Consider the following 12,071-nt stretch of genomic DNA (forward strand, 5'->3'; position numbering starts at 1 on the left):
GTAAAAATCTAACCATGTGTTTATATTGACTTCGTACCCCAAAAAAAGTTTCCTTAACTTTTTAATTTGGACTGGGAATTTTTTAGAAAACTTTACATTTGGGTATGAGATGATTTCCTGCTCGATCATGGTACCCACAGGAAACTCAGGATTGTCGCTGGCTCTCTTGCGGACATGCCGTGCAGTGGAATCGCTTTTACTGGCCCCACCCCTGAGGCAAGAGACACATCTTTGAGGCCACCATCTCCCCCAAATTCCAGGAGGGAGGGGGGCCCACCTCCAAACTACCTATAGATCCCCAAACCTTTCTAGGGGATTATAGGATCTCTCCTAATGCGTAGCACAAGGGGATGTGGCTAGGAACTCCACTCTGACTTTCAAATTCCTGGTTTCTGTCCCACGTCAGCTCTTCGCACTTTGAACAGCTGTATCTCCATCCATCCTGACTCTACATATCCTTTAAGTCTATTGTTTATCAACTTGACTTACTAAAATACAGGTTCTAACAACTAAAAAGCCTTTTTTCCTCAAAGCTTTGATTTCCATGGCCATCAGATAGCTTGTCTGTGTTTCTGAGCAGAAGCCTATACTACCCCCGGAATGGTGGGGCAAAAGATTGGGGGAAATGAATTGCTGGAGGAAAACACGTAAGTTAGTGTCAGGTGCTTGCTGTTATATAGGTGTTTGGTGGGATATTGGAGGGGCTTTCTGCGTTCCATCTGGGTGGGCAGACCGATACTCCGGGCATTTTGGACTGTTGCTTGCTGATGTTGGCAGTGGTTGCTATAAAGCTAGCAAAGACTGCCACTTCAGAGGGCATGTGGGCGGGACACTTGCCCTGGAAAAAGCTGTGTGGTGAGGCAAGCTTTGTGCAGTTTGGTCCCTTTCATTCATCTCCTTAACAAGGGTCAGCTCTCCTGGGCTGGGCATGAAGGTGGTTCCCTCAGAGCACGACCTTTAGGCAGGGCCAAGAAACAGCGTGGGCTTTATGGCTCCTTGGTCTCTTCGTACTCAGAGCCCAGCCCAATAGGAATATTTCACAATAAACACCTCTGTTCAAGGAGCTGCAGAGGGAATCGGTTAAACTAATGACACTATTTAAACGAAACCACTGGAGAATTGCTTTGTATTTTTCAATCTCTTAATTTATTTTAATACAATGCAAACAAATTTTTATTTAAAGAACCAAACCCATGCAAGATAGCCAAACACACAGAGACCTTATGTGCTACAAATACAGGAGAGGGAATTTGGGTCCATTTTGATAATGGCAGCAGGGAGCCCCTCCCTGCCATCACCCATTGCCCCATTTTCCCCCAGTGGAAATGCCATTTCCTCATTCCCAAGGCCTCAGACTGTTTCAGACGCACAGAGGCCGTCATCTTGCAGGGGTGTGTGCTCATGTGCGTGTCCCTCGGTGCTAGGAGTGGGGACTGGCGGGATGTCCGAGAGCAGACAGATGAGAGACCACCAAGCAGCCCCTCCCCCATCTTATCTTCTTTCTTCACATACTGTTTGTTGAGGGGGCAGTGGGAAGAGCGCCCTCTTTGTCAGTGTTCCCTTCCGCACACTTTTCATGAGCACTGTTTTCTTTTTTTATTTGCTGATCAATAAAGCCAAGGGTAGGTCTTGTCTGTTCCCAGAGATAAAGAACTCCACACATAACTGGTCTTTATCCAGCCCAACAAGCGCGGTTTCTCTTTGTTTTTCACAGTGTTTCTGAGAGATAAGAGGAAACCACCCAGACATGATGCATGACTGAGGAGGTTTTGAAACATTTTATAGACTCATTCTCCTTTCAGAGCTGTGGATCAGGGATGGAAAGAAAAAGAGAGCGCAGCACATAGCACTCAAGTTGATTTTCTTTTTTTGGGTCGGAAACAAGCAGATGGAGAGAGAGCAAGAGAGAGAGAGAGAGAAGCATGAATAAATGTTCAGCTGAGGAAAGAATAATCCAATTTTCAATTATTGGCACAGAAAGCAAATAGGGAGAATTTTAGTAATTCAAATGAGTATATACCCTGAAAATTCAGTGGCCTTTTTCTATCACAAAAATTGCGTGTCATATGGGTTCAAGACCAATAGTGGGAGACAGGACTTCAGTTCAGGTGAAGAGTCCCATCAATTCCCAGGGAATTATAGAATGGGACCAGGTTAGACTCCTCTTAAGTTCATGCATTTAAGGGTTTTAGCAGGTTTCTGAAAGCGAGCCAGGATGGAGGGGTTGATATGAGACAGATGATGCAAGGTATTAAGTTGAGTAAGGCTACATGTAAGATTGGTCAGTACTGATAAAGGCACAGAGAGAGTAAGATGTTTTTAAGAGCAAATGAAGTTGTGGTCGCAATTCGAGTAGATGCAGAGGAGAAAATCATTTAGGAGAATTGTGCCATTCAGCTAAGTAAAGACCCAAGGCTGAGCCCTGAAATGATGGCAGGAAGGCGTGGGAAGATGGGGTCTTCAGCAATGTTAGGCAGAGAGGAGGAGTAAACCCAAGAGGCAAAGATAAGTAGCTAATAAACGGGAAATGAAGTTGAAAGCCATGACATAGTTGTTTCTGAACAACCAGATGGAAAGCAAGGAGCTGGTAAAATCTTAGTGAAGCTGATATGTGACATACTCTGCGTTACTCTTTCTTTCCACCCTTCGGCTCCTGACTCTTAGCTGCTCTATTATAGACTTTGTCTGTGTCTGTCCCCAGAACTGGATAGTAAGTTCCCTGGAGGGAAAAAACATGTCCCAGGCTTTCTAGAATTCCCTCCACAATACCTACCACAGGGCCTCACTGGGAGATTAGCTGAGTAATGTTAATTGGCATAATTAATTAATGAACAACTTCCTCTTTATGTAATTATTTTTCCAAATTAAATGCTAGATTTGAAGAGGCCAAAACCTGGATCATGTTTTGCCGTTCTAATGTTGGGGAAATCAGAGGAACAAATTGTGACTTAAGAAATCATTAGTTATTTCAAAAGGAATTGCTGAGTCTTATGGCAGTTATCAGGTAGGCAGATTTTATATGTGAGCCTTAGGAAAGAGGCCAAAATCCACTAGACTGTTCTTTGATCCCCAATTCATCAGTCAGGCCAAAGCTGAACTTCAGGCGACTTTTTTTTTCTTCTCTGACTAGTACTTTTCTTGTGCAGGTCTGCCCTTTTGAAAGGGTGGCTTCATGAGAGTAAAGAACTTGTCATCATGTTCACTGTTGTATCTCTGGCATCTCAAACAGGCTTTCCTGGCATACAGTAAGCGCTTCAGAAATAATTGTGGAAGGAAGGGAAAGAGGGAAGCAGGGCACAAATAAAGGAAAGAAGGGAGGGGGGCTCTGCTTCTCATGCCAGTACCCCTGGCACTTACTCATCAGTTGCCAAAGGCCCCTCAGGCTCAATGTTAGGAACCAAGGATACCAAAATGATGAGGTGCCACAGTCTTTGCATCTGGTCATCTAGTAAAGAGAGAGAGACAGAGAGATAACACAACAGGTGCTGTGCCGAAGAATCACGGTGACATGAGGAGTGTGCCTGCCGAAGGGAGCATCTCACCTGCCCCAAGGAAGAGTAGGGGGCGGAGGACATCGCAGACTTGAGCAGAATCCTAATGAACTCAATGATGCTTGGTAGGCTTGAGGACATTTTAATGTCTATAGTCCCCAAACTGACTGTAGGTAGGATGAATAAAATCTGGAAGACTGCATGTCACTGCAATTGAGCCATTCTCTATGCAGGGTGATTTTGATAGTGAAAGTTATTTTGCCTCGGTACTTACTGGACTTTGGTTTCATTCAGGGAATGCAGAAGGCCACAGCGAGTCTGTCAGGCAGCAGCTAATCAGAATTGTGACTTTATAAGCACAGGCTAAATGACACAAATTGAAGGCCCATTGTCTGGGCCAGACCTGCACCATACATCAGGAGTAACAGCTTTGTCAAGCATGACTGCTTCGGACCAGTCTTTGTTCTTTCCTGAACAACTTCTTGTTTCTGTGACAAGGACTAATGATGTAACAGCTGTCAGGTGGTCTTTGCATTTTATAAAAGCCTGTAGCAGTAAAGGTGTGTATTTCCTATCAAAACAGCAAATTTTATGAACAGGGTAGATAAACTTGACAGCAAAGAGAGAATCAGTGGTTTAAAAAAAAAAAGATATGGTGGGCTAAGCTTATTTACAGATAGGAAAAGGATTGGGGGGATAGGCCTTTTAAGCAAGGAAATCCAGTCTCTGAGGAACCATGAAGATCATGACTTGACTTCTGCTTCTTGATTTCCTTACTCAGGTGCTGACCCCGGCACAGATCAAATCAATTTGCCAGGCGATTCTGGACTCTGGGAAGCAGTATGCAATGAAAAAGCGGAAACCATTCCCTCTGATGTATTCTTACTATGGAACCGAATACTTGGGTGAGTGAAGGTGTTGGCAAAGGCCTGGAGGACAAAGGGAGTCTCTATGTCAGCTCTGACTAAAGACTGGAAGATTCTGGTTTTGACGTAGGTCATCACAATTGCTTTAACTGGGGACACTTTAAAATGCCATTGAAAAACAAATATTGGTAGATACTACAAATCACAATTTCATATTTGTTTTCAGAGTCTACCTGTCAGAAATGTAGCTATTTTAACTATTCCTTTCACAAAAGACGAAAATCCTTGTTCTAGACTGTGAATTCATTAGCCCAGTTTTGCTGAAAGTTTGTGAGCAGTTTATACACTCATTGCCAGTAGTAACTATTCCTATTCACAGGGAAACAGGATTCAGCTACTGACATTTTAAAGGTTTTTTTTTAATTCTTATTTTTTATTGAAGTGTAGTCAATTTACATTGTTTCGAGTGTATAGGAAAGCTATTCAGTTATACATATACATACATCTTTTTCAGATTCTTTTCCATTAGAAGTTATTACAAGAAATTGAATATAGTGCTGTGCAGGAGATCCCTGTTGTTTATCTATTTTATACATAGTAATGTGTATCTATGAATCCCAAACTCCTAATCAAGTTATTAACATTAGTGGGTTAATAACAGGCTACTGAATCACAGTGGCTACTTTTGAGATCTGGGGTATGTAAAGTGAAAGTTAGTTCATCCCCTTTTGAATTATTCAGTGGCTCCCCATCACTCCTTTCCAGCATGACTTACAAGGCTCCTTGTAGATCACCTGCCTCCTCCTCCAAACTCAAGCTTTCTTTCTCCCTTTCCTGGTTCTGTCCAGCATAGTCTCCATCAAGCAAAGTGTTCTCACATCTTTGCCACCTTTGTTCCTGTTCCTTTTGCCTAGAATGCCTGGCTTCCCCTGACCCATTCATCAATCTGTCATACACACTTCACCTAGACTTGAAGATTCTGCTCCAGTATTTTTAGATCTATTGAGAAACTTTGTGCTTCTGGAAAAAAAAGGGTTTCTTGAACCCTCTCTGGAAAAACATTCAAGTTTACCCAAAACCAAAATTGGTTAGTGTCCGGTCACCCTGCCACACTTCTGTTGGCACCCTTATGACAGCACACTGTCATTAGTGCTTTACCTGTCCAACTGCATTAGCAGGCCCTGGGCACCTTCAGGATAAGGAGTTTCTCTCATATATTTTTATGATCCCTGGACCTTTACCAAGAGCCTGTATGTAATGAGGGTCCCCAAATGAATGAATGAGTGACTTATGAACAGCTTCAGCAATGAGCATAGAGACTAACAGTTCTCTGAACGTTTTCTCAACGAACCTTTAAGTTCCTGTCCAAGTTTCCCTAGAATCAGGGCCTGAGACAAGGATTTGGGTATAAATTATTTATTTGGGAGGTGATCCCAGAAAGTGTTGATAGAAGAATGCAGATGTGAGATAGTAGAGAAAGTTAATAAGGATATGATAATGAGTAACTCTGGGTAACTGAGGCTCAGCTCCACTGGGGACTCTTCTAGTGTGTATAGACCATGCCTCAGAATCGTCCCACCCAAGGGATGAGGAAGTTGGTCTATTCATCCACCAACTCCCTGCCTTATGGATTGAAGGCTGCTCCCAGAGCTGTTAATTTCCTAGGATTTCAGCCCTGCCGCTGCGGGCTGAGCACACTCCCATGGCCAGAGAAAGCCTCAGGCAGAATGATAGGCAAAATGATATTGTCTGCTAGAGTTCCCTAACAGAACTATTCCTTTCATTTTCTCCTTTCTTAGAGAAATTAATATTCTAGCCATTTACATATACATATAGCACAAACCAGATTTCTATCTAATGCTGAAATATTTTCCTTGAAAGCAAAACTTTTTTCCTAACAATTTAAAATCCAGTGAAAGAAAGGTCCCTTCAAGTTTCGTGGCCGAATTTCAAGAATAATAGAATTTTCGACTAGATACAACCAGAAGGCTATTTCTGGGGAGTCAAGAGTTCTGAGTGCCCGAATGCAAAGAGAAAACTTTAACAACATTATAGAGTTGAGTTTAAAGAGGAAGCCCTTGGAATATGTTGACCCCAGCACCACCCACCAATCACCATTCTACTCATTAGAAGTGAGTGAAGACTCCTACAGTAGCTGGGCTGGCTTTTAGCTTTGCTGAACTAATTCCTTCTCCAAAGGCAGGCTAAGGGCTTTGCTCATGCAGTACCCCTTGCTAGAACTCCTAGGAATTCTCCAAGACTTTGCTCAGTTGATTCTACCTGTATGGAACCTTCAGCGCCCCCTCCATTCCGAGGCCACATTAAGCTCTCCTTCCTCGGTTCTCTTTTAGCTTCCGGAACGCATCTCTGATAGAGCATTTATCACCTCATGTTCTAATTATTTATTAACAAGTCTGATTTTCTCACTGGACTGGATGGGAAGGTCTTCAAGGGTATGGAGCAAGCCATATTCATCTGTGTAGCCCCAGGGCTTGGACAATGCTCAGTACCCAGTGTGAAGGCTTAAGTAAATTAATACCAGTTACTAATGTTTAGCTTTACAGAAGAAAGGATTTAATCTGTTTTGCTCACTGATCTCTCTTCAGCACCTAGAACAGTACCTGGCACATAGTAGGTGCTTAATTCTCATGTGTTGAGTGAATGAATGAATGTTGAGGATACCTAGAACAAATTATTTTCAAGCACTTTAGGAACATTTTCATAAAAGCTATTTTTTTTACAAAGTTTAATAAAATATACTTACTCTAAAACAGGGGTCGATCACTAAAATTTTCTATAAAAGGATACGTAATACATATTTTAGGCTTTGTGGCCATATAGTCTCTGTCACAAATACAACTTTGCCATTGTAGCACAAAAGCCATCATAGACAATATACAAGGGAATGAGGGTGGCTGTGTTTCAATAAAACTTTATTTATAAAACAGGCACTGGGGGGATTTGGCCTGCAGGCTGTGGTTTGCCCACCCCTCTCTAACGTATGTTCCCCAGAAGCCTAGTTCTTAGGCAACTCAGTTATCATATTACTATGTGTGCTGTCAAATAATATTGCCATTCTTTTTTTTTTTTTTTTACCATGATGGTTTTTTCACTACATTAAACTGGTTCTCCTCCCAATTACATAAATTAACGATGCTTTGCTTATCTGTATAGGAGCAGCTCATGGCCTGTCGTCCATTCTCCAGATGCTTCTTTCATACCATGAGCACCTCAAGCCCTCAGATCAGGAGCTGGTGTGGCAGAGCGTGGACTTCCTCATGGAGCAAGAACAGAACTGCAACTGGCCGCCTGAGCTGGGCGAGGCCATCGAGAGAGAGAACGAGCTGGTGCACTGGTGCCACGGCGCCCCAGGTCTCACTCATGTTATTATCTGAAAATGTTGCCTTTCTTCCGGTTTAGCCAAAGACACATGCCTTTTCTGAGAAGTGAGGGTATTTCTCATCTTACGCTATTACCACGTGAGATAAAAGGCCAAGATGAAACTTTTCAAAGCCGCAAAAGTTTCCATCTGGAAAGGCTCTCCAGAAATGATCCCGTATTTTAAAAATATATGATCTGCATACAAATTAAAAGTCGTACTGTCCAATAAAATATAGTATGAGCCACATATGAAATTAAATTTTTAGTAGCCTGATTAGAAACATAGAAACAGGTGAAATTAATTTTAATAATAGCTATAACCCAATATACCCAAATATTATTTCAACATGCAACCAATTTAAAAATCAAGTGATTTTGCATTTTAAAAAATATTTAGTCTTCAAAATCCCATGTATGTGTTATACTTACCTCCCATCTCAGTTCAGACTAGCCACGTTGCAACTGCTCAGTGGCTTCATTGGACAGTGCAGACCTGGAGCCTGGCAATTCAAAATGTAGCCCCTGAGCTAATGGCCTGGGCAACCTGGGAACTGGTTAGGAATATAGAATCTCAGGCCACACCCTAGCCCCACTGAATCAGAATCTGCATTTTAACAAGATCCCTAGGTGATTTGTATGCACATTAAGGTGTGAGGTAGACTTCTGTAATTCTTCAAATGTGGGTTTCCACTATCACCTAAAAAAAATCTAGAGAACTGAGAAGCCATCTGTAGTGAACTCTCAGGAACTGAGCCTAGAAATTTATCAGACCTCATCTTTTCCTTTAAAAAAAAAATCCCATTACACTGCTAATTAGGCCTGAGAGCAGGGGCAATTCGAAAGAAGTTAAATTCAAATGAAACAATTAATTTTGGTTGATTGGCCAGGGGAGAGACTTGAAATACCAATATACCACAAAAATTTTTGATTAGGAGTATATTTAATTTTCAAGGCTATGCTTCAATGCCATGAGTACAGCTTTGAAATGTATTTGATTTCTCTTTAGTTACCTGATTTTTATTACTTCCTTTCCCTTCCTTACGTAATTAATGTTCTTTAATCCAATTGAATTTCATTTTTTCCTTGGTACAGTTTGAGTTAACAAAAATAGTGTGAGTCTTAGTCCATTGGCCGTATTTTCTCTGCCTGCCACTTTTACTGAAGGAAGGACTTCAAAGGCTCCTCTGCGTACTTGTGCCAGCTCCAGGGCAGTGTGCATTATGTCCAAGCTAATTCTCACCAGTGATAATTTGAGCCCGTGTTTCCTTGCTTTGAACTTCTTGAAGGAAAACAACACTTATTTACCATTCTGGAACTATCTCTCCATGTGATGCTCAACACTCCCATTTCCCATTCCCTTTAATCATTTTCAGTGATGGTCTTTGGATATCCTCCAAGCACGCCAGGATCCTTGAATTTTGGAGATGTCCCAAATTAAATACAGCATATTTTTAAAGGATTCAATGTATAGTAAAAGCCCTGTAAAGAATGGGAAGATAGTCTCCTAAAATGAATGGCTGGGTCACTTAATTGATGTGGGTGTTTTGAAGGGCAGTTATTCCATTCTTTTTGTACATCACATCCCATCTGTCTTTGTAAATCATGTACCATAACAGTACAGCGTAGGATGTATCACCTTGGGGACTTTATTTATCCTCATCTATCATTCATGTTCAGTATCTCGGCAAGATTAAACATAGGTTGCAAAGCAAAATCATTCAACCCACGTAGTCACTGGACTACCCAAAATAAACCAATTCACAAGTGAATAAAGAACCAAATGGAGCCCATTATGTCTGCCAGCCCGCACTTCCACCTCAAGGGGCTTGGTCTTCCTTTTAAGAGATTTGCTAAAAATAGCGTCGAGAGTGATTATAAATCTGATAAGTGCCGGTCAAAGACCATCAGGATATCTCTGAAGTTAGCAACGGTAAGCTCTCCAAAATTTCTGAAACAGGAGATGACCTAGAAAAATAATTTTCACTTGTTTGAGGAAAACATTTTCTGAGAGGAAATTTATGAACAGTGCAGATGGTTTGGGGAAGCAGAATGATTCTGTGATTAAAAACCTGCCAGAGATGATCCACAATGTGGAACTTCATCAGTGATACCTTATTTCCCCCTATAATTGTTTCCTTCAACACACCTCTACAGATGACAGCAGCATGGATATACTTCTTGACTCTAAGTTAACAACACTGGGTTCTGATTGTAGCTCCAGGAGTCACCAGCTAAGTGACCTTGAGGGAACCACTGTTTCTTTTGTGCCTTTGTTTCTTCATCTGTGAAATGAGCATGTTGAGATGGAGCAGTGAAACTCAGTCTTGTTTTTTTTTTAATTGAAGTATAGTCAGTTTTCAATGTTGTGTCCATTTCTGAGATACAGCATAATAGTTCAGTCATACGTATACATATGTATATTCATTTTCATATTCTTTTTCATTATAGGTTACTACAAGATATCAAATATAGTTCCCTGTGCTATTCAGTAGAAGCTTGTTGTTTATCTATTTTATATATAGTAGTTAGTGATTGTCATTCTACGTGAAGTAAGCCAGAAAGAGAAGGAAAAATACCATATGATATCATTTCTTATATGTGGAATATAAAAAAAAGACAAACTTATTTACAAAACAGAAACAGACTCAAAAACATAGAAAACAAACTTATGGTTACCAGGGGAGTTCCGAGTCTTTTTATCACCACAGACTGTTTTTGTACAGTGGACCCTCACCATTCCTGAGGGTTATGTCCCAAAAGGTTAGTAGACACCTACATTTATAAATACCCAGTGTGACATTGAGTTTTTCTCACTAAATGCAATGAAGTAGAGCAGGCACGTTCATGTGACCCCTTCCTAGCCTTAATGATTCTGAAATACAGGAAGAAAGTCATTTACAAAATCATTAAAACAAATGCTGTGGCTAAAATAAACTCAAGATCACATTATGTTCTGTCATTACTGTGGTAACACTGACAGGGCATTTCCTTTACGCTATGTGAAACACAGGTGTAGCTTTTTTTTTTTTTAAATCATTTCATGAGGACTTCTGGGTAGGTGACTTTGACTAGAGAACAGCACGGGCTTTTGCAGTCACTAAGCTTGGTAGCACACTGTACAATGCGTGCTTTAGTGAAATTACAGATCCCAAAATGGACCTGTGCACTGATTCTCTAGGATGTTGAAACTGTATGTGCCAAGTTTGGCTATCATCAGGCTCTGCTAGATTGCATGTTTTCTGAGATTTAGCCTCCCAAACCGTATTTCTTAAGTAATAATTTCTTTTCCCAGTCGTATTTGGCAAAGACATACATCATTGCTGCCTCAGGTTTCTTATCAATGCACAATAATCAGTGTTCCCATGACGAAATGACACTGTTCCCATAAAAAGCACCATTCTGTCCTTTTAAAGTAAACCACCCAATTGTGGGTTTCATTAGGTCAGGTTAGGAGACAACAGGTCTAGAAGTTTTTCAGGGTCCCTTTCAGGTACCATTCTGTGATCCAGGCTGCAGGAAGAGGCCCCTTCTCTCTGGCCAGAACCACAGGATCCATACCTAGTAAGTTGGTTGGGCCTAATGGCCTGGTATAGCAACTGGACCATCTCATCCATTCTTCCTTCCATATCTCTGATCGCTGGGCTGAGAGATGGGATGTTACGTGGTCAGCAGACATTTGCAGAGGCCTTGCCATGTGTCAACCACCACACCACAGACAGGGGAGCAAAAATGAGTAAGACAGAGTACTTGCCCTTGGGTAGTTAGCTCTATACTAGGCAGACGTGAAAACAGGTAATTCCAACAGACTCAGAGATACAGAGAACAAACTAGTGGGTACCAGTGGAGAAATGGAGGGGGGAGGGGCAAGATAGAGGTATGGGCTTAAAAGATACGAATTACTATGTATAAAATAGATAAACAACAAGGATATATTGTACAGCCCAGGCAATTAGTCATTACCTTATAACTTTTAATGGAGTATAGTTTGTAAAAGTACTGAATCACTATGTTGTACACCTGAAAGTAGTGTAATATTGTGAATCAACTATACTGCTATAAAATTATTTATTTATATTAAAAAAGCAGGTCATTTTAATATGATACTGTTTAAGTGCTAAGGTTTGTATAAGGAGCGCTGGGAGCTCAGAGGAGGAATTTCTTATCCTCCTCCAGATTCCAGGAAGGCTTCCTGGAAGAGGTGATGCCTGAGATAAGCTGGCCAGACTAAGAAAGCTAGGATGTTTCTTCCAAGAAAAGTCAGAAAGAAGCATGGAACCACATGGTGAAGGAAGGGAAACTGCGGGTGATTTGGTTTTAGGGAAGTAAAAAGCTT

The 12,071-nt window shown here is 41.2% G+C and overlaps 1 protein-coding gene across 1 annotated transcript in view; it reads left to right on the forward strand.

Moving 5' to 3' along the window:
• The window catches only part of LANCL3 (LanC like family member 3), a 90,358-nt gene that overhangs the window by 65,182 nt on the left and 13,105 nt on the right, over positions 1–12,071 (forward strand). Inside the window, exons 2-3 of the mRNA XM_074359670.1 lie at positions 4,273–4,396; positions 7,532–7,729. Of these exons, the coding sequence (XP_074215771.1) occupies positions 4,273–4,396; positions 7,532–7,729 (322 nt within the window). The remainder of the gene's footprint in view (positions 1–4,272; positions 4,397–7,531; positions 7,730–12,071) is intronic.

Source organism: Camelus bactrianus, chromosome X (genome assembly GCF_048773025.1).
Source record: "Camelus bactrianus isolate YW-2024 breed Bactrian camel chromosome X, ASM4877302v1, whole genome shotgun sequence".
NCBI classification, from domain to species: domain Eukaryota; kingdom Metazoa; phylum Chordata; class Mammalia; order Artiodactyla; family Camelidae; genus Camelus; species Camelus bactrianus.